Genomic DNA, 24,952 nt, shown 5'->3' with positions numbered 1-24,952 from the left:
CTGGCTGGACGCCATTTGAAGAAGCTGATTGGCTTTGATCTGCCCGTGTTATGAGAGCGGGGGACAGCACTTCCTGGGGTCAGAGGTCACTCCTGCAACATGTCCATCTGTCTGTGCCATTTTGGCTTTTAAAATTCCTGTAAATTAAGTGATGTTAACAGCTTAGCCCGAGCTGAGGGACTACAGGATGCTGAGCGAACTGCTTTATGGGGCATTTGTCTCCCGTGAAACAGTGTGGGGTATTTTCTGTCCTCAGTGTATCAGTGATGAATATGAGCGGCCTGGCTCTCCCTTCTCTGTTTGTTATCACTGCTTCAGTTCTCTTTCAATGTTGTAATACTGCCCGATAACCGCCTTTCAAAACAAACTCAACATCACTGCTAATAAATGACTTCTACAAAGAAACTGGTTCCAAGAGTCAACAGGAACCCACGAGAGAGCAAAAGTGCAGAAAAAGTGCTAAATATTTCAAAACCTAGTGAACTGCCTCCCTGCCTACATGACAGCTGCCTTCTAAGACGGCATCCTAACTGGAATGGAACATCGTGAGTGACCAAAGCCCAAAGTACACTTCGGTCGTCCGTGGTCGTGATGGTCCGCACACTGTCCGCATGACGTTGTCATTACCAGCAGGGTCTGTGGAAGTCCGCAGAAAATGAAGTACACCTGGGCCACGATTTGAAGTGCTGTACAGAGTCAGGTGCCATACAAATAGTGTTCCATATGTAACAGCACAAAACACAAAACTATTTTTTTGTAGTATATTTTAATCAACATTTCACTCGATCTGTTCACTAAACACATTGCATAATTAACTACATGTTTGAACAGATAAGCATTGAAAGTGTTCACAGCTTCTTAATTTTAGAAATCTGTCATTAAGAAACAAACATTGATTGATACTGTATTTTGAATAATGGAGGGACCTTGCTCCCTTGATGTTTTTTTTTCACAGATATTGTGAAGACTAATTATCATATAATTAATCATTTATTATAAATCTATTGTTAAGAAATAAACACAAAGAAACTATACTTTATTTTAAATTTCCAGTGACATTTATGTAGTGTCACCAAATAGAATTTCAAATAATATTCCAATTAGGTTATTAGGGCCTTATGAAATAATTGTAAAAACATTTACAATTGCTTTTATTTTTGGGCTGCATAACAGAGGTTTAAATCATAAATATAAATTAAAAATGTTTGATATTCTGTGAAAATGTTTTAATCAATTGTATTTTTATTACAAGGCGTATATTCTATTTTGCAATAGTATTATACTGTATGTCTGTCATAATTTCTTCAAGATAAAACAAACTTTTATTTTGTCAGGTTGTAGTGAAAACCTGCACGGCTCATTCACACATACCATGCAGGCTTCATATTTAGATAGCGGTTTAATATTCACAATAGACACTAGTCCAAATCACAGTGGATTACGTGTTCCCCACTTATGATTTCAGACAATGGCCAGTGGTTTTCTTTGCACATTGCAATAGTAAGTATTTTGACTTTGAAAAAAAAGACACATGGCAGCTTTAAATGGTTTCAGTGATTTCATGGGAACATGTACCTGAATGTGTGGTCGGACCACGGCCCACAAGGAATACCAGATCTTGTTTTCGACAAATTACCACGGTAACTCTCCCCATTGTCTTCATAACATTCTAGGGCACAGATAAAACAGACGTAAAGATAACAAACAATGTTAACATTTACACATGCATGTACCTTCAGTAAAATCCATGCTTATTCAAAGCCCCATGTTTAGATTATTTATGGATTTGCTGATTGTATCCATGCTGTCATGAAGTAAGCATGTTTGAAATAACATTTTATTAGTGGGGAAGGGCCAATTTCACGTCAGGGGCCACTTTACAATTGGTAGTTGGCAAACACGCGAGGGAAAAAAGCTTTTGTCTGTGCCAACAACTGACTGAAGTTTGAGTGAATCCAGAGAGGCACTGCCCTGTCTCTCTGACCTGAAACCTCAAAGGGACTCTTCTGGTGAGAAATGTGTCTTTTGAAACACAAAGCTGGAACATTCATGAAAGAAGAGATTATTCTAACAGGATGGATTACACAGTTTGTACAGAAGATTCTTTTTCTTTTAGGACTGCTAGTGTGACACAGACGAAGGGGAATGTGAGGGTACCCAGAACAAAACCGCACTCGAGCTGGGTGCCAGATCTTTACAGGCAGTCTCCATACGTCCATGATGGCGCCTGTGCGCAAAACATCTTTGTCTTTCATCATTAAAATTCTTGTAAATTATGATGAGCTAAGCATTTTGGAACAACACAATTCATTGTGGTTAAATATGGTTCATGATTCCTAGTCATGCGGTGTGTGTAAGTGTGTAAGAAGTGTGTGTGGGCTCACCTGTGCTGTCAGAGCTCTCTGAATCACATCTGGGGATGTTGGTACAGAAAGCTTTGCGTACTTTTGGGTCTGTGGTGAAACACCAGGGAATTTCAGAGCCATCGGGGTTTCTGCAAAAGTTCTCCCTGAGATCTCTGAGTGGGACACAAACAATTGAAATGGTTTCACTAGCTGTTTGGTGGTTAATAAGATTCACCATAAGGCTGTAAGAAATATGGGTAACACTTTAGTATAGGGACCAATTCTCGCTATTAACTAGTATGCTTATTAGCATTATTAACATATAGGTTGCTTATTAGTACTTAATGTGGAATATTCTGCATTACCACATTCTACATTCCTTAACATAAAGTGTGACTGAAATATACAAAATATACATTTTAATATTTTATTTATTTTAGCTATATCACCCAGCAACTACCTAACAAAGTCCTAGCAATCACCAGAACACATTATCAACCACATAGAAACATGCCGAGGCTTTCTGAAAAACTTAAATGTAGCATGACTCACTTGCATTTATAGTTGTGAGGTGTGTATGAATGGTTGTGAGGAAAAAGGGCGTCCCAGCGTTGACAGGTCACACCTGCAGGGGTCACATTGACTGTACCCCTGTAATCCTCTCCCTGACCCCGAAAACAAGAGGTGGTCACCTCCACTTCCACATCATTATCTGAGTCTGAACAAGAGAAAGAGAGAGGGAATGTTAGGAATTCCAAGCATCAGAATTTGAAAAATGTTTCCATTGGAAACATGCCATGGATGAAATATAGGAGTAACACTTGAACCACAAGATTTATGACGAATCAGTGCACATGTACACAATCCCTGAGCTAAACTAAATATCACACACATACAAGTATCTGTGATAGGAGTGGTTTCCTCTACATGCGTTAGAAACATTCAACTCAAAACAGACAATATTCGAATAATATAACAAAATAATATAATACAATATAATAAGACATATACGATAATATAATTAGACCTCTAACACTCTCTAATTATATTTTATCTATCTGTCTATGGGATTAACTTTGTGCCAATTAAAATGTAATTTTCCATGAAACGTATGAAAATATAAATTGAAATGCAATAAAATGTCTTTGAAACTGAAAAAATTAATAATTGCATGCACAAATTTTGACTTCGTTTTTAATACACTGCATGTTTTGCGACTGTTTTCTCCTCTTTCATTCGTTGATCTGTACTTACAAATACGCTTCCAGAGTTTTCATTTACGTTTCTAAAGTTTTCGTTTGGCATTCTGGCACAAATCTCTTGTGGGGGCGGGGCTAGCAGCGGTGTGTTCTCATTGGCTACTGAGTTTTTGATTGACAGCAAATTGACTTGGAAGTGAAGACGTCAGTGTTGCGCCCCCAGTGTGCATGTGAGTGTCTCTAGCGGCTTCCTATTTCATTTTAATGATATAAAATAATATATAAATATTTTTATTATTATTTTTATCAGTATTGTTCTGTTGCTACACTACATTGCGGAGATGATTTCTTAGGAATAGCACAGCGAATGATATCATCATCATTATCATCAAACAAACAAACTTTGACAAAAAGTAGTCTTTAATAATGCCTAAATATGTATCCAAATACAAAACCTAATACATACAAATAATTATGACTGAAATCTGTTTCCAGCAACTAGGGTATACACAGTCATGGATATATAGGGATACAGCAATCTAATGGTTACACAACGGTATTACACATGATAAATGGTGCATAATTTTGATGTATTTATTACGAAGTTAAAATTACTAATACATATAAAATTAAATAATTATATTGTGTATTTATTTGTTCCTCTTCAGGAACTCGAGCTCCGTCAGGAGACGCTTTGGGGGGACGCCTACAGCGTAACCGGCTCTGAATACCAATGAAATCTGTCCAATGGATGGGAGGGACGTCACGGGCGAGGTGACTGGTTCCCTTAGTAGACTATTTTGCAGCGTGGAAGCTACTGCCAAATGTATAGATGGGTCCTGCACACTGTAGAGAGAGGCTACAGAATCCAGTTCGATTCTCGTCCGCCTCAATTCAACGGGGTGAATTCCACGATAGTGGGCCCCGAGCAGGCTCTGGTAATGGAACAGGAGGTACATACTCTCTTAAGGAAGGAGGCCATCGAGGTGGTTCCTCCTTGCGAGAGAGTCCGGGTTCTACAGCCAGTACTTCATAGTTCCAAAGAAGGATGGAGGGTTGCGTCCAATTTTAGATCTGCAGCATCTCTGAACCGCTCAGTCAGCAGACTGAAGTTCAAGATGCTCACACTCACGTCACGTCTCAAATCAGGTCCGAGGACTGGTTTGTCGCGATCGATCTAAAAGACGCATACTCCCACGTCTCCATCCTTCCCTCTCACAGAGGTTTGCTTTCGGGGGCGAAGCTTACCAGTACCGGGTACTTCCCTTCAGGCCAGTCACTCACTGTCAAGCAGTTTCAGAGACTGCTGGGTCTGATGACAGGTTTAAAAAAGTCACACTTGAAAGAGTTGATGATTGTTAAAAATGTATTTCCAATTTTAAAATGTTAGATGATAATGTTAACTTAAAATAACTAAACAAGATTATCAGCATGATAAAAACAATTGGCAGCAATAACATTCTTTTGTGTGGAATATGTAATGAAATGAGCTTGATTGCCTGGCTGGACTGAGACTTTCTTGACATCTGAATAGGCCTATATCACACATATATATGATAGTATCTTTGAAATGTAACAGCTCAACCTAATTAGACCCTACAATGCAAAAGAATCATGAGCAATAAACAAATATCCTACGAGAACACTGGACATTTTACAATATTATTTACAGTACTGTAACAATTAAACCTCCATGATCTTCTGGTTCTTTCGTGCTCCTAAAAACTTATGTTGACAGTAGTAGCAACAGATAAATACAGATTGAATTCAAAAACAAAACTCCTAACGTTATATCACTAAAATGAAATAGGAAGCCGCTAAGAGACGCTCACATCCACACTGGGGGCGCAACACTAACTCCTTCACGTCCATGTCAAGAAGCTGTCAATCAAAAACTCAGTAGCCAATGAGAACACACCGCTGCTAGCCCTGCCCCCACAAGAGATTTTTGCCAGAATGGCGAACGAAAACTTTAGAAATGTAAATGAAAACTCTGGAAGCATATTTGTAAGTACAGATCAACGAATGAAAGAGGAGAAAACAGTCGCAAAACATGCAGTGTATTAAAACCGAAGTCAAAAATTTTGCATGCAATTATTTATTTTTTCAGTTTCAAAGACATTTTATTCCATTTCAGTTTATATTTTCATACGTTTCTTGAAAAATTACATTAATTTTAATTGGCACAAAGTTAATCCCATATCTGTCTTTTTATTTAAAAAAAAAAAACAAACAAAAAAAACACACACACACTTGACCCTCTATCAATTTCATATTTATTCTCTAACTGCTAGCTTTTCTTGAAAAACTAACACTAGCTTTCTTTTTTTATTATTCTATCTACTTGTTTCTTTAAAAAAAAAAAACAAAAAAAGAAAAACTAGGTTTGTTTTTTTCTATATTCTATCTACTCGTTTTAAAAAAAAACAACAACACCTTGCTACGTGTACTGGGTTAGACTAACCGAGACTTGTCATAGCACTTGCATGTTGTTGGTTTTGATTGCTTCTATGGTCCTCATTTGTAAGTTGCTTTGGATAAAAGCGTCTGCTAAATGACTAAATATAAATGTAAGTGTATAAAATGGAGAGATGTTTGGATCACAACATAACACATCACAATATCACAAAACAAAACCAGAAATGCAGCTAAAAACCCAAATGCAAATGTTTTATAGAATGAAAGATGGAAAAGTGAACATACCACACGCACTTATGTTACAGTGCTCCCATGGTGTGTTTTTGTCCATTGTGTAACACCACGGACGCACATTATTATTGGGATTGCGGCAGTAGTTGTCATCCAGGCCTTTACCTACATGCCTATAAATACAGAAACAGAGGAGCATGTTGAAAATCACGCAATTGGTGTGTGTGTGTGTGTGTGTGTACATGAGAATGTGTACCTGTGAGGCTGGTAGGTGTGTTTATGAGGTTTCTGTGAGTCCCATCTTTGGCACTCTTTCCCACTCTCTGTGTGATCCATGGGCCCTCTGTATGTTTCCCCATTACACTTCATACACTCCACTACAAACATACATGCACACAGGTATTACGAACAACAAATGCACACACTGTCATGCAGACAGTACAATAAACACAAATATCCTGAAATACGGTATTCTCAAATACAGATTTGCACAGACACAAAAGCACATATTATATACAGTATTGAAGAAGTCATCTCTAACCTTCTGAACACTGGGGCAGCCCACATTCCTGGTGCCGAGTCTCAGTGAGTTCAGTGAAGCACCAGGGTCCACTTGGATCATTGTCCGGGTTTCGGCAAAAGTTCTGACGCAGGTCAAACTTTTTGTGTCTGGCAGGCTTGAAACTGAAAAATCAATAAATAGAGATAATAAGAGAGGCAAAACAGAGTTTAAAATTAAGTTATTGCGATCAACAAGCTCTTTTTCAGGGGTGTCCAGCCCTTTTCCTTCAAGGCCACTGTCCTGCAGAGTTCAGCTTTATTTAAAAACACATTAACTAGCTTATCGAGGTCTTCAAGATTACTAGAAACTTCCAGGCAGGTGTATTGGAACAGGTTGGAAACGAATGTTGCAGAATTTCAGGAGTAGGACTGGACACACCTGGTTTTTTGGAACACTGATGGAATAAATCAGCTCACTTAGCCTAAAAGATTAGCTTAGACAAGTATGAATTTTGAGTTAGTTCTAGTGCTAGTTCAGCTTTAGAACTGGTATAGCCATGCTGTTCAACAGCAAAACGTAGCAGACGAAGCTGGTTGACCAGCATGGTTATTCCCTGTGAAGCTGTTTGGCTCCCTGATGGAGCTAGTTAAGAAACCTGGTGGTCTTTCAGCAGAGGTCCACACCAGAATAGTCTACATCTGGCCCACCCCTGCAGAGTTTAGCTCTAACCCTAATCAAACACACCTGAGCATGCTAATCAGAGTCTTCAAGATCATTAGAAAATCACAGGTACGTCAGTTTGATCAGGGTTGGAGCTAAACTCTGCAGCAGATCGGCCCTCCAGGGAAAGATTTGAGGAACCCTGGTCTACATTCTACAGGTTGACCAAAACGGTCTACTATAAGGGTGTCTGATATTTGCTCCTGGAGGGCCAACTTATACACCTGAATCAGTTGATCAAGGTCTTCTGGATTACAAATAATTCTGAACAGGTATGATGGAGAAGGTTGGAGCTAAACTCTGCAGGAAAGTAGCACTCCAGGAGCAGGACTGGACAACCCTGGTCAACCAGGTCCTACAATCATATATCCTAGACTGGATGGTCTTCCACAGGTACCTTCAAATCTGCCCTGCAGAGTTTAGCTCAGGGGTCCTCAACTCTGGACTTCGAGATCCACTTTCCTGCAGAGTTTAGCTCCAACTTGCCTCAATACACCTGCCTGGAAGTTTCTAGTATGCCAAAAAAGACCTTGAATAGCTGATTCAGGTGTATATAATTGGGGTTGGAGTTAAACTGTGCAGGATAGCGGCCTTCCAGGGCCGTGTTTGGACACCACTGCTCTACCAGGTTGACTTGACTCAATCATCTAAATCAGCCTGGACCAGTTAACAACTATGTAAACCATGCACATTGTGCCCCAACAGATGCTATCTGATTATCTAAATCTGAGTTATCTAAAACAGATGCTATCTGATTATCTAAACCTAAACCTTTGAATTGATCTGGAAAACTCCTGTTGCTTCTAAAACATCAAAATAATTTAGAATGGCACCACATCATGATACGATCTAAACAAAATCCATGCAGAGCAGATGAATTGCTTAAACAACTGGGTTATGAAAGGCGTGCTGTGCTGGAATTGACTGTGTTCCTGCATCTGGATCTTGTGGCTGGTTCCACATGAGGCCTGGGATCTCTACAGCTAATGATGTTGTGCTAACAGATGTTAGCTAGCTATTTCTCTCTGGCTGCCAACAGACACTCTTGCACTCTGAATGCAATCTGAACAGAAAATTTGAAATTTGCCTTAATCTCATTTACAACACCAGGAGGTCATATGGGTTGGAAACTGGTAATTTATAGCAAACCTTTCGTTTGTGTTTGTACAAAAGGTTTACATCTCATAAAGAGACATTTCTGGGAAGCAGGTTGTTGTTTGGCTGGCCACCAGTTCTGGAACTAGCACCAACAACTTATTGGTAGAAAAAGGGCTTGTGTTTTTTTGTCTTCTCAGAGAAGATTTACTTGGTTCTTATCACCTTCTCTCTGATCATTTTCTACTGTCTCCCCATTTGACTTGGCCGAATGGATGGGGCAGGTGGACACACTGTGCTGGTGGATAGATTGAGAAGCTGAGAGTAAAAAGATCTTATCACATGGAAAAAGGTTTGAAGGGAATCGAAGTCGGAAAGTACTGTTATCCATAGGGAGGAGAAGGACTGGTTTAGCATCTGTGCTCTAGTCTCGAATGCTGCTAGTATTTTAATGTGTCTGCGGCTTTGTGAGCTCAGCTGGAGGGCAGACAGAACATGACTTCAGTCCATAAATCCTCCTCCTCTCGTTCTTTCTCTATCTTTCTTTCATTCTCTCACCTCTAAAATCTTTATACAGCTTGTAAGTGGTGTAACTCATAGAGCTAATAACATCTTGGCTAACAAGGACCTGGCAACAATTGACCACATTAACCAGTTTGGCTCGTGTTCACGCAGTCAAGGCATCACTCCGTACAGTTCCACTTAACTTCTGTTGTCAGAATGATGACTCTGAAACGTCCTGGCCTGAAAGCAATCTCATCTGCAGTCTAGACTAATCAGTGCTTGTTGGAAGGCCGCATGCTGGCGGCGATTAACAGCTAATGGCTAAGTTTGTGCTAGGAACAGCGAAGACTATTGCAAAAATTGCTAGCTGTCAGAGACCATATGAAAGTTGCAAATGAGAAGTTTACTGAGAGAATGAGTAACAGAGGTGAGAATTCACTATGAATTGCGTTGTTTATTACCTGCAGATATTTACACAGAGTGGAAAAAAAGGTTAATGCTATTTACACAAAGTGTTAACGGAACTTTAATGCTATTTACTCTGAGTATAAATATTGTTAGATAATGTTTGCACACAGTGTAAATGGCAACAATTAGCATCTTGTTTACAAGTGCAAACAGTGAAAGATGCTATTCACACAAAGTGTAAATAGAAGTGATATGCTATTTATATTCATTTAAATTGTTTGTGCTTTATTTGAATGCACCGGCTGCATTGTTGTAGAACCCAATTCTCTAAGGAATCAAGACGCATCACAATGCAGCATGTCAGCGCCTTGCAATATACTGTTCCTCCCCAAAAAGCATTTCTATTGGGCGAGACAAATTTTTAGGGGTACTTTATTCCATGCCTGTCTATAAATGAAAAAAAAAGCTTTCTCGTTTATTTACTTTCAATTATTAAAGTAACTTTTTACTTGTGTTCATGTGGGATGGACATATTCCATGCTTGACACGTAATTCCAGTCTTTGTGAACGATCTTCTCCCCTTGTAGTTGACACCTGACCCAATGATGCACTCTTTCACATAGTCTGTGGAAAACATACGCCACAAAGATATTCATATAACGTGAAACTATAAGTGTTGTTTACAGATTACACATTTCGTTGACATCCTGAGGTGATTTAAGTCTCCAAACACAAGTTTTACTGTCGATTACGGCATAAATCTAACTGTTCAACTCCAGTTCTTGCTGGAAATATAAACATACTGTTCATCTTGTTAACGTCAACACTTCGTTATGCTTTTTTATGTTTTGTTTGCTGTTTGCTGCCAAATGTCTCAAGCTTGTGTTGTTTACAATGACAGAGGTAATTTTATACATAGGAAGCAGTAATTTAACACTTTAAAACCAGTGATCTATACAAACATGACTGGCATTTGCAACATGACAACAAAACATTTCCAGGAAACTTTAGAAGAAATAAAAGTAAAAAGTCAAGTGTGAGTGAACTTCTTTGAAAAAAATATTGCAAATATTTACCTTTCTTCTCATAAAGGTCATAATTGGGTTTTCGCTCTCTTTTTGCGCCTTCAGAGAAACGGTCGAAGGGAAGCAAGTGACATTTCCTGTTTATGTGGTCAAAGTAGAATGCCCTGTAAGGAGGCAAATAGAGAAAACCAAGATAACTAAAGACAACTGCTGGGTCAGAGATCCACCTGGATCAGATGAGGTCTCATTTGTAGAACCAATTGTTCACCCAAAAATTAAAATGACTTTCATGTCGTTCAAAAACCTGGATGACTTAATTTCAAAACAACACTGGTCACCATTGACTTCAATGGATTGTATGGACAAAAAAAACACTCAAATATCTTATTTTTTGTTCCAAAGAGAAACAAAACAACATCAGGGTGTGTAAATGATAACAGAATTGTCATTTTTAGGTGAACACCTGCAGGACTTCTTGCTCTTGCTGCATTTGCGTGCGCAGTCATCCAGAGAGAGATTTCTAATTCGAGGAGATTCCAGACAGTCTGTACAAAGCAGTCGGCTGTTTTCACTTTTCTGATACCTTTGCAATGTCTGTTTCCTGCACCCTGAACAAAAGAGACACGGAGATTAAACACAAACACATATGCAGATACTTAAAACATACGTACATGTACAATCGTAATCTCATACATGTGGGAGCTGTCACACACATTATCAGAAAGGTCGTTCTCAGGAAATTGTGCCATTTGTGCCTCATTTGTGTCTCTGTGACTTAAAACTGGTATAATATGACCGATTTTACCCTCTTTAGCATGTGATGTGAAATAACTTTTTAAATAGTATTATTTTTAAATGTTTGTTTTGTTTTACATCATTTTAATAGGTTACATATAAAGAAAAAAAGTTGCCTACATTTGAGTTTTATTGACATTTTTAAAAATCATCCTCTTTGTAACCTGTCTTTTAAATCATGCTTTTAATTATTTTTACAATATTCACACTGCCATTTAAAATTTTGGGGTCTGTAAATTTTTTAAAATATTTTTTTGAAAGTCTCTTATGCTCACCAAAGCTACATTTATTACATTAAATATTAATATTGTGAAGTAGGGATGCACGATATGAAAACTTTTAACCGATACAGATAACCGATAATTAAGTCCTTCTCATGGCCGATGTCGATACCGATAAATTCATATTTTTATATTATAATTTTCAAATAATCTGCAGTTTGTGCACCCAGGAGAATACAAAATCTAAGATTCACTGATTAAATTGATATTTTAGTAGCTCTGGCCTAACTATAGCAAACATCAGTCCTGACTCTTCAAATGTTTTTTATTTTTTGTGTAAGGCACCCCAATACTTTGTAACAGAAATGGTTTAACAGAATTATGACAGAACTATGGTTTATCTGCAATTAACAACTCATTAACAACAAATTTATATTCAAATATTTCATGCATAAAGAAATGCATCTATTCAACGTTTTTAGTGCACGAGGATGAGAAAGTTATATAAGTTATAAAAATGAAAAACAAAAGTGCATGCTCAACAAAAATAAAGTGCATCCTCATACCAAGGTTAAGTCGCAACACCGGTTATCACTTGCCCACCGCAGCACCGTCCCTCACTGTCATTTTGATTTTTTTAATAGTAATAAAAATCATTTAGTTCAGTTAGAGAACAGACACTACAATTAAAACTGAACCCAATGCTCAATGCAGCACACCAAACGAACGACAGTCACGCATCACAGATCAGATTTAATTTATCACCTGAGGATAGTGAGTCGAGCTGACTGATAAAAGTGAGGTGAAAAAGACAAGACGATGGCAGAAGAGTTTCAAAATTAAATGTAAAAGCGCCTGTTTTAAAAATATTTTGGGATTTTGAAAAGCCTGCCATTTATCGAAGGTGATATTGGAAGGTCTATTTATTTATTTATTTTTTAAACATTCGTTTCTCATTTAGCCTATTTGGTTCCACAGTATTTGCTGATTTTTATTTTATTTAAACTGTGATATTTTTCCCATTATTTTACATCAAGGTGTATGCAGTCCGTGCCTCAAAACTTTCCATCTCACTAATAAATGTTCTACGTTTTATAATTATTTGTTCCTCAGTCTTTACTGATTTTCAGTTTTGTATAGGCCTACCATGCATATTTAAAATTTGTAAGTTATCTGTTATTTTATATTAGGCATATAGCATGGTGTATTTTTATTCCTTTTGTTAATAAAAGTTAGCCATATGTTCTATGTTGTATTTTGTTGTTGCTTGAATTGAATTTAAGCAATTGATGCCGAATTGCCGTTAATTTAAATGTGAAAATAAAATACGCATGGTGCTTTTACAAGCTATTTAAGCAAAGGAAAGTGAGAAAACTCAAGCGAACTAAAAACAAACAACTGCTTCACGGTGAATTGCCACTAATTTGAAAGTGAAAATAAAACGCGCACAGAGCTTACAAGCTATTTAAAACCGAAGGAAAGCGAGGAAAAGAGAGAAGACTCAAACGACGTCCACCCCCCATCCACCGAGGTGATACCAGTAAGGTGTTGACACGTCAATTAACCAGTGGGAAAATTTCCTCACTGTCACAACCCTACTTGATGCCTTTTTTCCTCCTTTCGGAATCCTTGCTGAACATGCGTTGGAAATAGCAATGGCATTGTCCTCCTTTGCCACCAAGAACAACTTCCAGACCGGCGAAGACATGTTTGCAAATGATGACGTAATGAGCACAACACATGCTGAGAGTCACTGCAGTTTAAAGCTGCAATAACTTGCACTCGGAAAGAAGATGAATCTCAGATAAATCAGACTGATTGATTGATTTACCAGTAAGCATACTTTATCGGATCTAGTTATCGGATTTAATTTATTTATCGGAGCAATAAAAATTACGTAATTTTCTCTCATATTGGTCGATAATTTATCTGTCCGATAAATATCGTGCATCCCTATTGTGAAGTGTTATTACAATTTAAAACAACAGTTTATTCTATTTTGATACATCTGAAAATGTTATTCCAAAGCTGAATTTACAGCAGTTGTTAGTCCAGTCTTCAGTGCCACATGATCCTTCAGAAATCATTCTAATAAGCTGATTTGCTGTCCATAAAATATCTCTTATTATTATTATTATCGGTATTGAAAACAGTTATGCTGGTTAATATTTTTAAGCATAAAGTGCGATACATTATTTTAATGATTCTTCCCAGCAGGCACATAACGTCATAAGACATCGATATTCAGTTAAATTTTGGTTGTGACATCCGGTGACCAAAATTCAATGTCAATTCAACATCTAATGTCAATGTTAATTTGATGTCCAATACCGACGTGAGTTGACATTGATATTTGTTGTTTTTCGGTTATGTAACCAAAATCCAATGTTAAGTCAACGTTAAACTGGCGTCAAATACTGATGTCAACCCGATTTTCATTCTCAACCAAATTGCAACGTCTGTCCGACGTCATGTCCAGTGTCAACCTGACATTATATTGACGTCCTGTGCCTGCTCGGTTTGATGTCAAAGGGTCTTCAACAAAAGCAAGTGGAGTAAACATATCTAGACTCATCAGCATTTACATCCTTTCACATTAGCAAAATCAGGTGTCCGTTTCTATTTTATAACTGTCTCTTCTGCAGAAATGAATGAGAGGCCAGTGATTGGGGCCCAGACTCTCATGACTCACTGCACTCAGCTCACATTGTAACTCCCACACTATAACATCTTCTTTCTAGTGTTTCCTTACCCTCTTTATTTTCTGACGTGTACTATTATATGTTGACCATACAGTTCACCCAAAGCTTAAAGGGATAGTTCACCCAAAAATTTAAATTCCATCATTAATTACTCACCCTTATGTCGTTCCAAACCTGTAAGACCTTCGTTCATCTTCGTAACACAAATTAAGATATTTTTAATGAATTCTGAGAGTTCTCTGACCCTCCCATAGACAGCAAGGATCCTAACACGATCAAGGTTCAGAAACGCATCAAAGAGATCATTAAAATAATCCATGTGACATCAGTGGTTCAACTGTAATTTTACGAAGCTACGAGAATACTTTTTGTGCACAAAGAGAACAAAAATAATTAAATTTACAGTTGAACCACTGATGTCACATGGATTATTTTAACGATGTCCTTGCTGCGTTTCTGAGCCTTGATCGTGTTAGGATCCTTGCTGTGTATGGGAGGGTCAAAACGTTTTCATCAAAACTATCTTAATTTGTGTTCCGAAGATGAACAAAGGTCTTATGGGTTTGGAACGACATGAGGGTGAGTAATTAATAACGGAATTTTCATTTTTGTGTGAACTATCCCTTTAAAATTATGTCATTATCGTCTCCTATTGTCTTGTCAATGTAGACTATACAACTCATGCACAGCATTTCAAGTCTTCTGAATCATATGAAACCTTTGTGTGAGGAACACACCGAAATGTTAGACATTATTCACTGATAATCTTCCCAACAGTGAGCTTTTAACTGGAGAACGGCAGGAACCGAACTGAGTCAGAGAGTTCATGCACTTCATGTGTATTTATGGCTTCCGGATGCCCATTCAAAGCACACTTCTGCTTAATTAGTAATGATATGGACTCCACAGCAAACTACTACTGTAAGGGCTTAAAGGAATAGTTCACCAAAAAATTAAAATTATGTCATTAATTACTCACCCTCATGAGGTTCCAAACCTGTAAGACCTTTGTTCATCTTCAGAACACAAATTAAGATGTTTGATGAAATTAGAGAGCTTTCTGACCCTGCGTATACAGCAATGCAACTGACACGGCAAGGCAAGGCCCAGAAAGGTAGTAAGGACATAGTTATAACAGTCCATGTTACAACAAGAATACTTTTTGAATTATTGAATAAAGTCGTTATTTTGTTTTCTTTGTGCACAAAAAGTATTCTTAGATCAGAAAGCTCTCGGATTTAATAAAAAATATCTTAATTTGTGTACCGAAGATGAACAAAGTTCTTATGGGTTTTGGAATGACTTGAGGGTGAGTAATTAATGAGAGAGTTTTCACTTTTGGGTGAACTACCCCTTTAAAACCCGATACCCTTCAAGCAAAAGCCAAGAACAAACTGGTTTAACTTCATTTTGAAACAAAGTTTCTTTGGAGTTCGTTTTGGGAGTTTGAAACAGCTTGCCATATCTAACTTTCTGGAAAAATAAGGTCTGCTGGTAAACACCTTCAAGCTATGATTTGTTTACATTACATGGCTCCGCTTCCTTTGATATTACTTTTTTTTTTTTCATTACATCTGTTCTGTCCAACAAGGTCAGTGTCACGGTTCACTCATTCATTGTTTCCTCCTTGTCCCGAGTATTGTCATGTGTGTGCGTGTAGTACGTGTGTGGGCGTGGCCGAGCCATCACCATTCACTACATTCAGCTGAGCCTCGTTAGCAGCACCAGCTGCAGCTCCTTAACTCACCCATAAATACTCACCAGTTTCTCCTCTCCTTTGTCAGATCGTTGTGGATGTCTTCATGCGTTGTTTCAGTTCCTGTTCCTGTTTCTACTCGTCCGGTTTGCTGTTGGTGTCTAAGTCCGTCCTGTGTCGGTGTGCTGTGTACGTTTGTTCCTGTCTGGATTCCACGCTTCACCACGGATACTCTTCACCACCCTCCTGCCGTGTAGTCCATCCAGTTCCTGCGTCACCTGCCATCATTCCACTCCTGCACCTGTATTATCTGTTTTGGACAATAAATCTGACTTTCACCTGCAACTTGCTTCCTCTTCTCTGTTCGCCATGACAGAACGATCTGACCATCCCATGGAAGCAGCGGGTGCCTCAGCCACGTCACTGGAGGTTTTCATCTCTCAAAGCATTGACCGCATGAACTCTCAAGAGGCGAGCCTGAATAACACGGGCCGTGCTATTCAGGCTCTGGTGACGCAGGTATCCGAGCTCACCCAACAACTCCAACAGCTACGAGTCCCCACTGTGCCACCCACGCCGCCAGTTTCCCCCAGTCCACCTGAACTCCCCTTCCAGCCTCGGATGCCCGTTCCCGAGCCGTATGGAGGAGAACCGCAGTATTGCAGGGCATTTTTGACACGATGCTCAATGCACTTTGCCCTGCAACCCAGGACCTTCGGCTCGGAACAGAGCAAGGTGGCCTTCGTCCTGACCCTGCTGACTGGAAGGGCGGCACTATGGGGAACAGCGGTGTGGCAGAACCAGGATCCATGCTGCACCTCGTTCCTGACATTATCCGAAGAAATGAAGCTGGTTTTCGATCGGGCCATTGCCGGAAGAGAGGCGGCCAGAATTCTCGCCGATCTCAGCCAGGGTGAAAGATCTGTATCGGACTATTCCATCGAGTTCCGGACCCTGGCGGCGGAGTGTCGCTGGAACGAGGAGGCGCAGTGACTGACCACGTCCAGAAGGAGATCTACGTCCTGGACCTCCCCACCACACTCAACGGACTCATAGACTTGGCCCTCAGGGTGGACGCACGGCTCGCTAGAGCTGAGCGACGCGTTCTGGCCAGCCGAGTCCCTGGTGGGTCTGAGAGTCGCCGTGTCAACGACGTGGACGTGGTCAGTCCCACCTACGATCCCGAACCCATGCAGGTAGGGCGGGCTCGGCTTTCCCGGGAGGAGAAGGAGAGGCGGAGATCCCAGGGCCTCTGCCTGTATTGCGGAGGGGCAGGACATCTGCTCAATAGATGCCCGGTAAAAGACCAAGCCCGATAGTAAATGTGAGGCTACTATCGGGTGGGATCTCCGCAGAGAAGACCTCAACTACATCATCGACCCTCCTCCCGGTAAGACTGAGATGGGCTACACGTTCACTCACCTGTCAGGCTCTTCTGGATTCCGGGGCAGAGGATAACTTTCTGGACTTTTCATTTGCGCACAAATTTCAGATCCCCATCAAACCCCTTACGCACAAGATCTCCGTCCATGCCCTTAATGGCCACAAGTTACCTCCCATTGCCTTCACCACTGAACCCGTCATTCTCACCACGTCAGGCAACCATACTGAGACTATATCCTTCTTGATCATGGACACCCCCCTGGCACCCGTCGTGCTCGGCCACCCCTGGCTCATTAATCACAACCCCAAGATAGACTGGCATCAAGGATCCGTCATAGCTTGGAGCAATAATTGTCATGAGTCCTGTCTTGTGTCTGCCTGCCCGTTGGTTTCTGTTTCTGTGTTTCAGGAGGAGGCGATGGATCTGTCTAACGTGCCCGCAAAGTACCAGTACCTGAGGGAAGTGTTCAGTAAGTCTCGAGCAGCTTCTCTTCCTCCGCATCGTCCTTACGACTGTGCCATAGAACCTCCTGCCGTGTAGTCCATCCAGTTCCTGCGTCACCTGCCATCATTCCACTCCTGCACCTGTATTATCTGTTTTGGACAATAAATCTGACTTTCACCTGCAACTTGCTTCCTCTTCTCTGTTCGCCATGACAGTCAGATTTCTGAGAGTAAAATCACAAACATACTGAAGAGCTGCTTTATAACAAATATTGAAAAATTTTAAGTGACACTGCGTTGACAAATTGCAGAGCTGGAAAAGTGTGAGGAAAGGATGCAGCACATATTTACATATTCATCCAAACGCTTCTCTCAACACTATGGGTAGAGATGTTCACTTACAGTATACTACTACAAAGGTATTTCAAACTTCTTTTTACCCTAAGTGAAGAACGAAAAAGAACTTCTCCATGAGTCTATTGATGCCTTTAAGGTCACATCAGCAAAATTTAAAGGTGCAGTTGGAGATCTCGGAAAATGCTAACTTGATAGCATTGTCCCACCCTCCCTGCAATCGCCGTCCAAAGCCACGCCCACTGAACGCACATACGCTCAAATACCAGAGACAACATTAAATTACTACAGTAGGCTACATCAACGGTTTCCAATTACAGTCCTCGCGCCCTCCCCGCTCTGCACATTTCATATGTATATCTTATGTCGACGGCTATTCTATTCGACCGTAAGTGATAAGTGCCCTGCGAAGTGGGCATCACCAGATATTCCACCATGATTCCAGTTCAAAGCGAGCGTACCATACAAAGGGCATTAAAGTGTGCGAGACGTGAATTTAAATTGTATTCATTTACAGAGGTATATTATGTCACACTTCACTCTTCTCTAGTAAGTTTCGTCAGTGTGTGAAGATGCTGCGCAGCGCAATCCGTGAATGAATGTTCTGAAGTAAAATAAACTTCAACGGATTTTCCCTGCTCAGGGAGTAGGGACCAATGAACACTGTGTAGGGAGCATGTCAATCGGAACACAGTTCATGCACGTAGCTCTCTTCTAACGAGCTGGTTATGTGAATCCGGTGCGTTAACTAAGCAAGACATGCAAAATATGCAGAGCGGGGGGCGCGAGACGAATACCAGGAAGGAAGATCGGGTTGTTGATGTTTGCCTGCCATTCTTGCTCTATCTGCACAGCGTGCGTGAACGGGCTGATGACGTATCCTGTCTGCACGAACAGGGTGCGTAGAGGTATGCAAATACATAAGTTGACAGGAAAGCCAATTAAAACGCTCCAACCCAGCATTTTGATTGGACGAACATTTCTTGGTCCTACACCTTCCACAGAATATATAAATACAGATAAATACATTTAGACCACTTAACTTAATGATTGCTATCGGGATGTGAAGGGACTTTCAACCAGAATAACAAAAAATGTTTCTGAAGACAATCATCTATGGCACCTTTAAGCGATTCCAGGCTTGACACAAAAACAGGTCATGTTTCCATTGTCACTAGTGTAGAGATGTATGAAGCACAGCTCTGATATGCTGTTGGTCAGCATAGCAAATTTGCCAGACCAACTTGAACATGAGCGAAATGTGTTTGGGGAACTTATTCACCCTGAGAAGTAACTCCATATCACATGTTTTCCTATTGGAATGTCACCAATTAAGCAACAATAAATGTGACTGCACATTGAGGGTGGCATTTGGGACTAAACTTGACCAGATCATTGCTTCAAAACATTGGACTAAACAATTTGTTGTAGGAATCACTGAATCACAAATGTTACCAGTTAATAATGACTAAAATTTCAGTATGTTCTTCACACAAATGATACTTTTAAGTTTGTCTAATTTTTTCAGTTTTACATTTGACAGGCATTCTCACTTCATTTTGGGTGAACTATTCCTCTTAAAATCCGATAATAGAAGTATTCATATCTCTCCCATGTGCCGTTATCTCACTAAGCATGGGCATGAACTTGGATCTGCTCTGTGCAGTAGTCCTGGGCCCGGTGCCCTGATTATGAAGTAATTTGGTAAACTGTTGAAAATCAGCGGTGTAAGGTAACACTCAGTTTGCTTCAGACACGCGCAGTGCTGCCGAATCTCCTGCCGAACTCCTGTGGCTGAAGCGGTTTTGGTGAGAACACATTATTACTGTTTGGGTCACATCTGAACACATCTGGATTTCATCGAGCTGCTTCTCAAACATAGATCTTTTCCTTCAGCGCCCCAATTAGACTCCTTTAAATTCCTCTTTCTGGCCTGTCGGGGGCATCTTTATCTCCCAGCCTGCTTATTAGATTTGGCTAAATCGCTTCCTTAAATAACAACGGGATGATGTTTATAGTAGCAATGAGGACGGGCATCAGAGAAACATCAGCATTAATGGTTTCAGTCTGACTCACTAATGTCCTTTCCTTACCTAAAGCTTCAGTGAAATTTTGAAGAACTTCTCGATCTGTGTTTACGCAGCACATCTGGTCCGGTGAATATTTGCAATGGTGAAATATGGGAGAAACGGCTCTGTCCAGATGTTGCACACTGCACGTCGATAACGCCCGCTTTAGGGAGTCCATTCACCCCATATGTGCTTTTGCCCATTGCGGGTCTGTTGCATTGCTGAAGCGCATCTAACGATGCATGTCACTGTTATTCAGCATCAGTTTCTTCAGTGGAACAGGACTGAAAGCAGTGTATATGTTGGCGCTTTTATGAATCATTTACAGTTTCAGGCCCTCTCAAGATGATACTGCAGAAAAGCATCTTGCTAAAAAATACAATAGATTAACACTTGTGGGATTTGAACCTATAACCTACCAGCCCAGATCTTTGACAACTAGGCCACACCAGCCCATATCCTCTGCACTATGTGATGCATGTAACATCCTCAGGCTTCAGTTTATGAGACTGAAACATGAGAACAGGTCAATGGATTTGTGTAAAATCCAAACCAAATATACATTAGTGTGAATAGGGACAGTTTGAAAACTATGGCCTCCAAAACATATATTAAAAACCCCTTGGATTGTTTATTTGTATTTTTAGTTTTCCACCCAAAAGTTTATTTGATTTAAACGCAAACGAACCCCTCAGTCACTCTGTGGGGAGAAAAAGATGAGCTCCTTTTTCAGCAATCCTTAACTTTCCAACAATTTACCACGATAGCCATAGTTTCAACTATTCACTGTTAAAATGTCATCTTTATAATAATATCTTGCATTTCTAACAGTTTACAGTTTCAACTTAAGTTTCTTCATCAGTAAAGTCATTCAAAGCGGCTGAAAGTGCAATGAACTTACAGCTGGTCGTAACCTACTGGTTGTAACCACTTTGCAACAATTAAACTTCAATCAAAAGTAATAAAGTTTAATTAAACACATTTTTAGAGCATAAGGAGTCAGAATTTACAGTGTACTTTGTCATTAATATGAGATCTCCTTCACACAGAGGAAGAATCCTCTTGAATATTTTTTGTCATTTTGTTTCATTTCTTGTGAGATCACTGATGGCTCGTAGTTTCACTAGTATAACTGCAGTAAATAAGGTATTAGATCACCATGTTAAGCTTTTGCACGGGAAAGACAGATACAACAAGTCTTAAATGCAGGACATACACAAAATAATATCCAATAGCCACAGAATCACAGTTACTCTCAAAATGCATTTATAAACAAGCACATCACTTAACCTATTTTTAAAAAACAACGTGAAGTAGTTGTGAATACATAACCTCATGAACTTCTGTTTAATCAACGTAATATTTCTCAAAGCAGTCTAACAGTGGCATTTGCGTTGTGTTTAAAACACAATCAGTTTCTAATCAATAACGCACTTTGGTTTCACTTGTGCATTACGCGCTGGTCACTCACCCACATCCACAGACAGTAAGACGCACAGAAGAGCTTGATAAATCCACATTATGTCCGATTTCAGTGTTCTCGGTTTGATATTCCAGGATTTGGGATGGACAGTTTATAAGGTCCGAGCTGATGCTGCTGCTGGTGTGAGTGATGAACAGAAACTGGTCGCCGCGATCTCTCTCTCTCTCTCTCTCTCTCTCTCTCTCTCAACACGCAAGCACGCGCAACATTAGCGTTTATTGGCGAGTTTGATCCTAAATTTGGATGTGGATGTGGGATTTAGCAAAACTGATAACGCGTCATTTTCCAGAGCTACGACTGATGACCATTAGAGACATGCAGTCTGGCCATGACCTGTTTGTATTAAGTGAATGATGACTTATAATACTAATGAATGAGCTTTTAAGGTGTTAATGTTTTGTGGAACTTCTTGTAAGTAAAATCTGCTTTGTTCGTCATTTGTGTGAGATATAGACACAATTTGAAAAATAATGTAATATTAAATTAATACTAAACACAGTTAGTCTATAAATAAATAAGGAGGGATATTAACTATCCCTGGTTGCTCTTTTCCATGCAATTACAGTGAATGGGTCCTGGACCTTTTGAGCTTCAAAAAGGCCACAAAACACCATAAAAGTATAAAAGTGGTCCATGTGTCTCATGCATTACATATTCCAAACTATTTTAGCTCAAATTTAGAAGTTACCTGTAAAATTTAATTCTCGACATACATCTTGATAGAAAATAGCAATATAATACAATGAGACATCTTTCTTAATTTTACAGAATTGGCTTTGGTTGTCAACTGTTTATTTACACGTCAGAGCTCATTTTGTAAATTTTAGAGTAAAATCTTTAATTTGAATCTTCTAGTTTTCTGGGAAGGCTTTTATAAGCAACTGACCTTTCTATGATATGCATTTTTATATAATTTATGGGAAGTTAAGGAATATTTACTTGTAATTATTGCAGACTTGAAACTCAGCACTGCTATATTGCAACACTTTTAAGGGGGAAAAGTAATTCATCACCACTATCAATGCTTGCACCGATGGTAAAATGAAAGAGTCCCTAAAAAGTGCATCTGAGACAGTTACCCTTTGGCTTTTAACATTACTACTGTCTGTTCTTGTTCACTATTCTTATTCATCAATCAGAAAATTCCAGGAACAAGTGGATTTCTGAGCAGCACAGTCCTTCCCCATGAAGCTAAGCTATCCAAGAGACTAAAGCAGTCTGTCAGGTCACCTCCAGGCACAGAGTAGTTTGATTGCAATCTGAAAGTGAAATCATGGTGAGGGGATTGGGAGTAAGTGAACGGCTGACCACTTCTCATCCACCCTATTATTCCACAGCAAAGCCAACATATGCAGTATAAGCTACAGCATTAATAAAGAAAGAATCTCCCGCTCTGGATGCTGGTCAGAGTGGCACAGCTGGAAGCAATCCCATTCCGATTGCCGATCACTGGGTTTCATGTTTAACTAAGTGTTCTTGAGTATTTAGACGCGAACCATGTGGAGGGCACCGTCGTTATTTCACAGGAAATCCACACTTTGGCCGTTAATGGGCAGTTCTAAATGCCCTCTAGAGAGCGAGAGAGAGACATAGAAAGAGGTGAAACGCAGACCTCAGATTCTTTCTCAATAAGTCGCGTGGAGCTTTTAAAGTTGGCCTAACTGTTGAAATGTTTGCTTTGCGGTATGTGTGGCGAGCACGTGGGCCGAAGCGGCATGCTGGCCAGCCGGCACTGGTGGAGCCCAGGTGTCAACGTGTCAGTCAGAGGGAGAGAGCTGTGCCTTGTGGGGCTGTTGGGGAGAATGTGGCCAGATTAAATGCCTTGACTTAAATACATCAGGCTGGTCTTTGACCACCACCCAATCCCCATGGGCAGCTTGGCCTGGTGAAACCCATTACAAAGCTGCACAATTGGAATGAATTCTGCCCTTTTCCACAGCAGGATTTGTTGCGAAATATACTAGTTTTACAATGAGATGAAAGGGTCTTTATTGAGCAACTGATAATGCTACAGTCCCATTTGTCAGAACATCTGTCCATGTCATGTATCACACTCTAGGGTGACAACTGTTCAGTGGGATGAGTCTGCTCAGGATAAGCATTTCCCCACATGATACTGTGACAAGCATCGGGACATTTTGTCTATTTATGTAGCTTTGTGTTGAGTAGCCCCACCCGCAGAGAAATCTCATTGGTCCAAAATCTTGCTTCACATAACATATGCTAATAAGTTGCAATGTAATGTAATGCAATGTAAATGTGACAGATAATTTCTTCCATATTGTGGCGTATAAGAAGAATTACCAAAAAAGTACTTGTTACTGTGCATTGGTTGTTGACTGGATGGAGGCAGATCTGAATGCAAATGTAGTCGATTGTAAGAAATCGGATGGGTTTAATATGGAAGCCTATTTCTGCCACTGAATTAAAAAAAAATACTTTTTTTCTCAGAATTGCGTAATATGAACTCAAAGTCTGTCATGATACTCGTTGTACTCACCCTCACATAATGTCAAACCTGTATGCATTTCTTTCTTCTGTGGAACACAAAACTATTTTGAAGAATGTTGTTAACAGTTTCAGATCCCATTGACTTCCAAAAAATATTTTTTTGCCCATACTGGACAAAGTATAGGGACAAAAACTGGCTGTGTTTTGTTATGACATTCGTTTTTAGTGTAGACATACAAATTGCTTGTCACTAGATATTACTTGTCACTGAATATTTGCTACAATTTTTCTCTAACATTATTCAAAATGTTATGCAAATCTGCAATAATGGAATACAATAATATTAAAAAGGACATCAAGTTGGTTTAATGTGTTTTAAGGAGCAGGTACTGCAAAATATGCAGGTCCAAGGTCTATTATTAATCGAGTAATAAAGCACCATTCACACAGAAGTTACTTTAACACCAAGAAGTGTTCTGTTGGTCAGTGCAATAAATTAACATGAACAACTGCTTTAACCCAATTCAAAATTTGCATGGGGAAATCTTTCGCCCTTATACGAAATTCCCAATGTTGTAGATTCCTATTGAAACGACTGTGACTTAAATGTGACTGCATGCTAATTTAGGAGTAGGGATTGCCATCTAGCAAGCTCATAGCAATATCCTGGGCAGGCGGCACTCACATATTCCTCATAAAATGACCCTCTAGTTTTCCGTTCTCTCCTCTGCTCCTTTATCTTGCTGACTGTGCCTATAACCTTCTGGCACTGTCCCAGCACAGCCATTGAGTCAGTGAGTTTATGTGTGTGATCTTGCTCCAAAAATGCTTGTTCCTTTTAGAGAACACTTCATTAAAGTACCATCAGAACTCCCGTCTGAACCTCTGCCACTCCTCCAATCTCTGT

General features: G+C 39.8%; 1 protein-coding gene across 1 annotated transcript in view; it reads right to left on the bottom strand.

Annotated features, from left to right (window-relative positions):
- LOC306861838 (hepatocyte growth factor-like) overlaps positions 1-22,690 on the bottom strand; it is a gene marked incomplete at both ends in the record, with an annotated part of 29,319 nt that extends 6,629 nt beyond the window's left edge. Inside the window, 11 exons of the mRNA XM_079404320.1 lie at positions 1,576-1,669; positions 2,385-2,518; positions 2,898-3,063; positions 6,248-6,366; positions 6,450-6,570; positions 6,735-6,877; positions 9,932-10,046; positions 10,499-10,611; positions 10,911-11,055; positions 21,583-21,650; positions 22,674-22,690. Coding sequence (XP_079260446.1) covers positions 1,576-1,669; positions 2,385-2,518; positions 2,898-3,063; positions 6,248-6,366; positions 6,450-6,570; positions 6,735-6,877; positions 9,932-10,046; positions 10,499-10,611; positions 10,911-11,055; positions 21,583-21,650; positions 22,674-22,690 — 1,235 coding nt within the window. The remainder of the gene's footprint in view (positions 1-1,575; positions 1,670-2,384; positions 2,519-2,897; positions 3,064-6,247; positions 6,367-6,449; positions 6,571-6,734; positions 6,878-9,931; positions 10,047-10,498; positions 10,612-10,910; positions 11,056-21,582; positions 21,651-22,673) is intronic.
- Positions 22,691-24,952: the final 2,262 nt, after the last annotated feature.

The sequence above is a fragment of the Barbus barbus genome, assembly GCF_936440315.1.
Source record: "Barbus barbus genome assembly, chromosome: 42".
NCBI classification, from domain to species: domain Eukaryota; kingdom Metazoa; phylum Chordata; class Actinopteri; order Cypriniformes; family Cyprinidae; genus Barbus; species Barbus barbus.
Note: the sequence above shows the minus strand (reverse complement) of the source record. Positions and strands in the feature narration are given on the sequence as shown.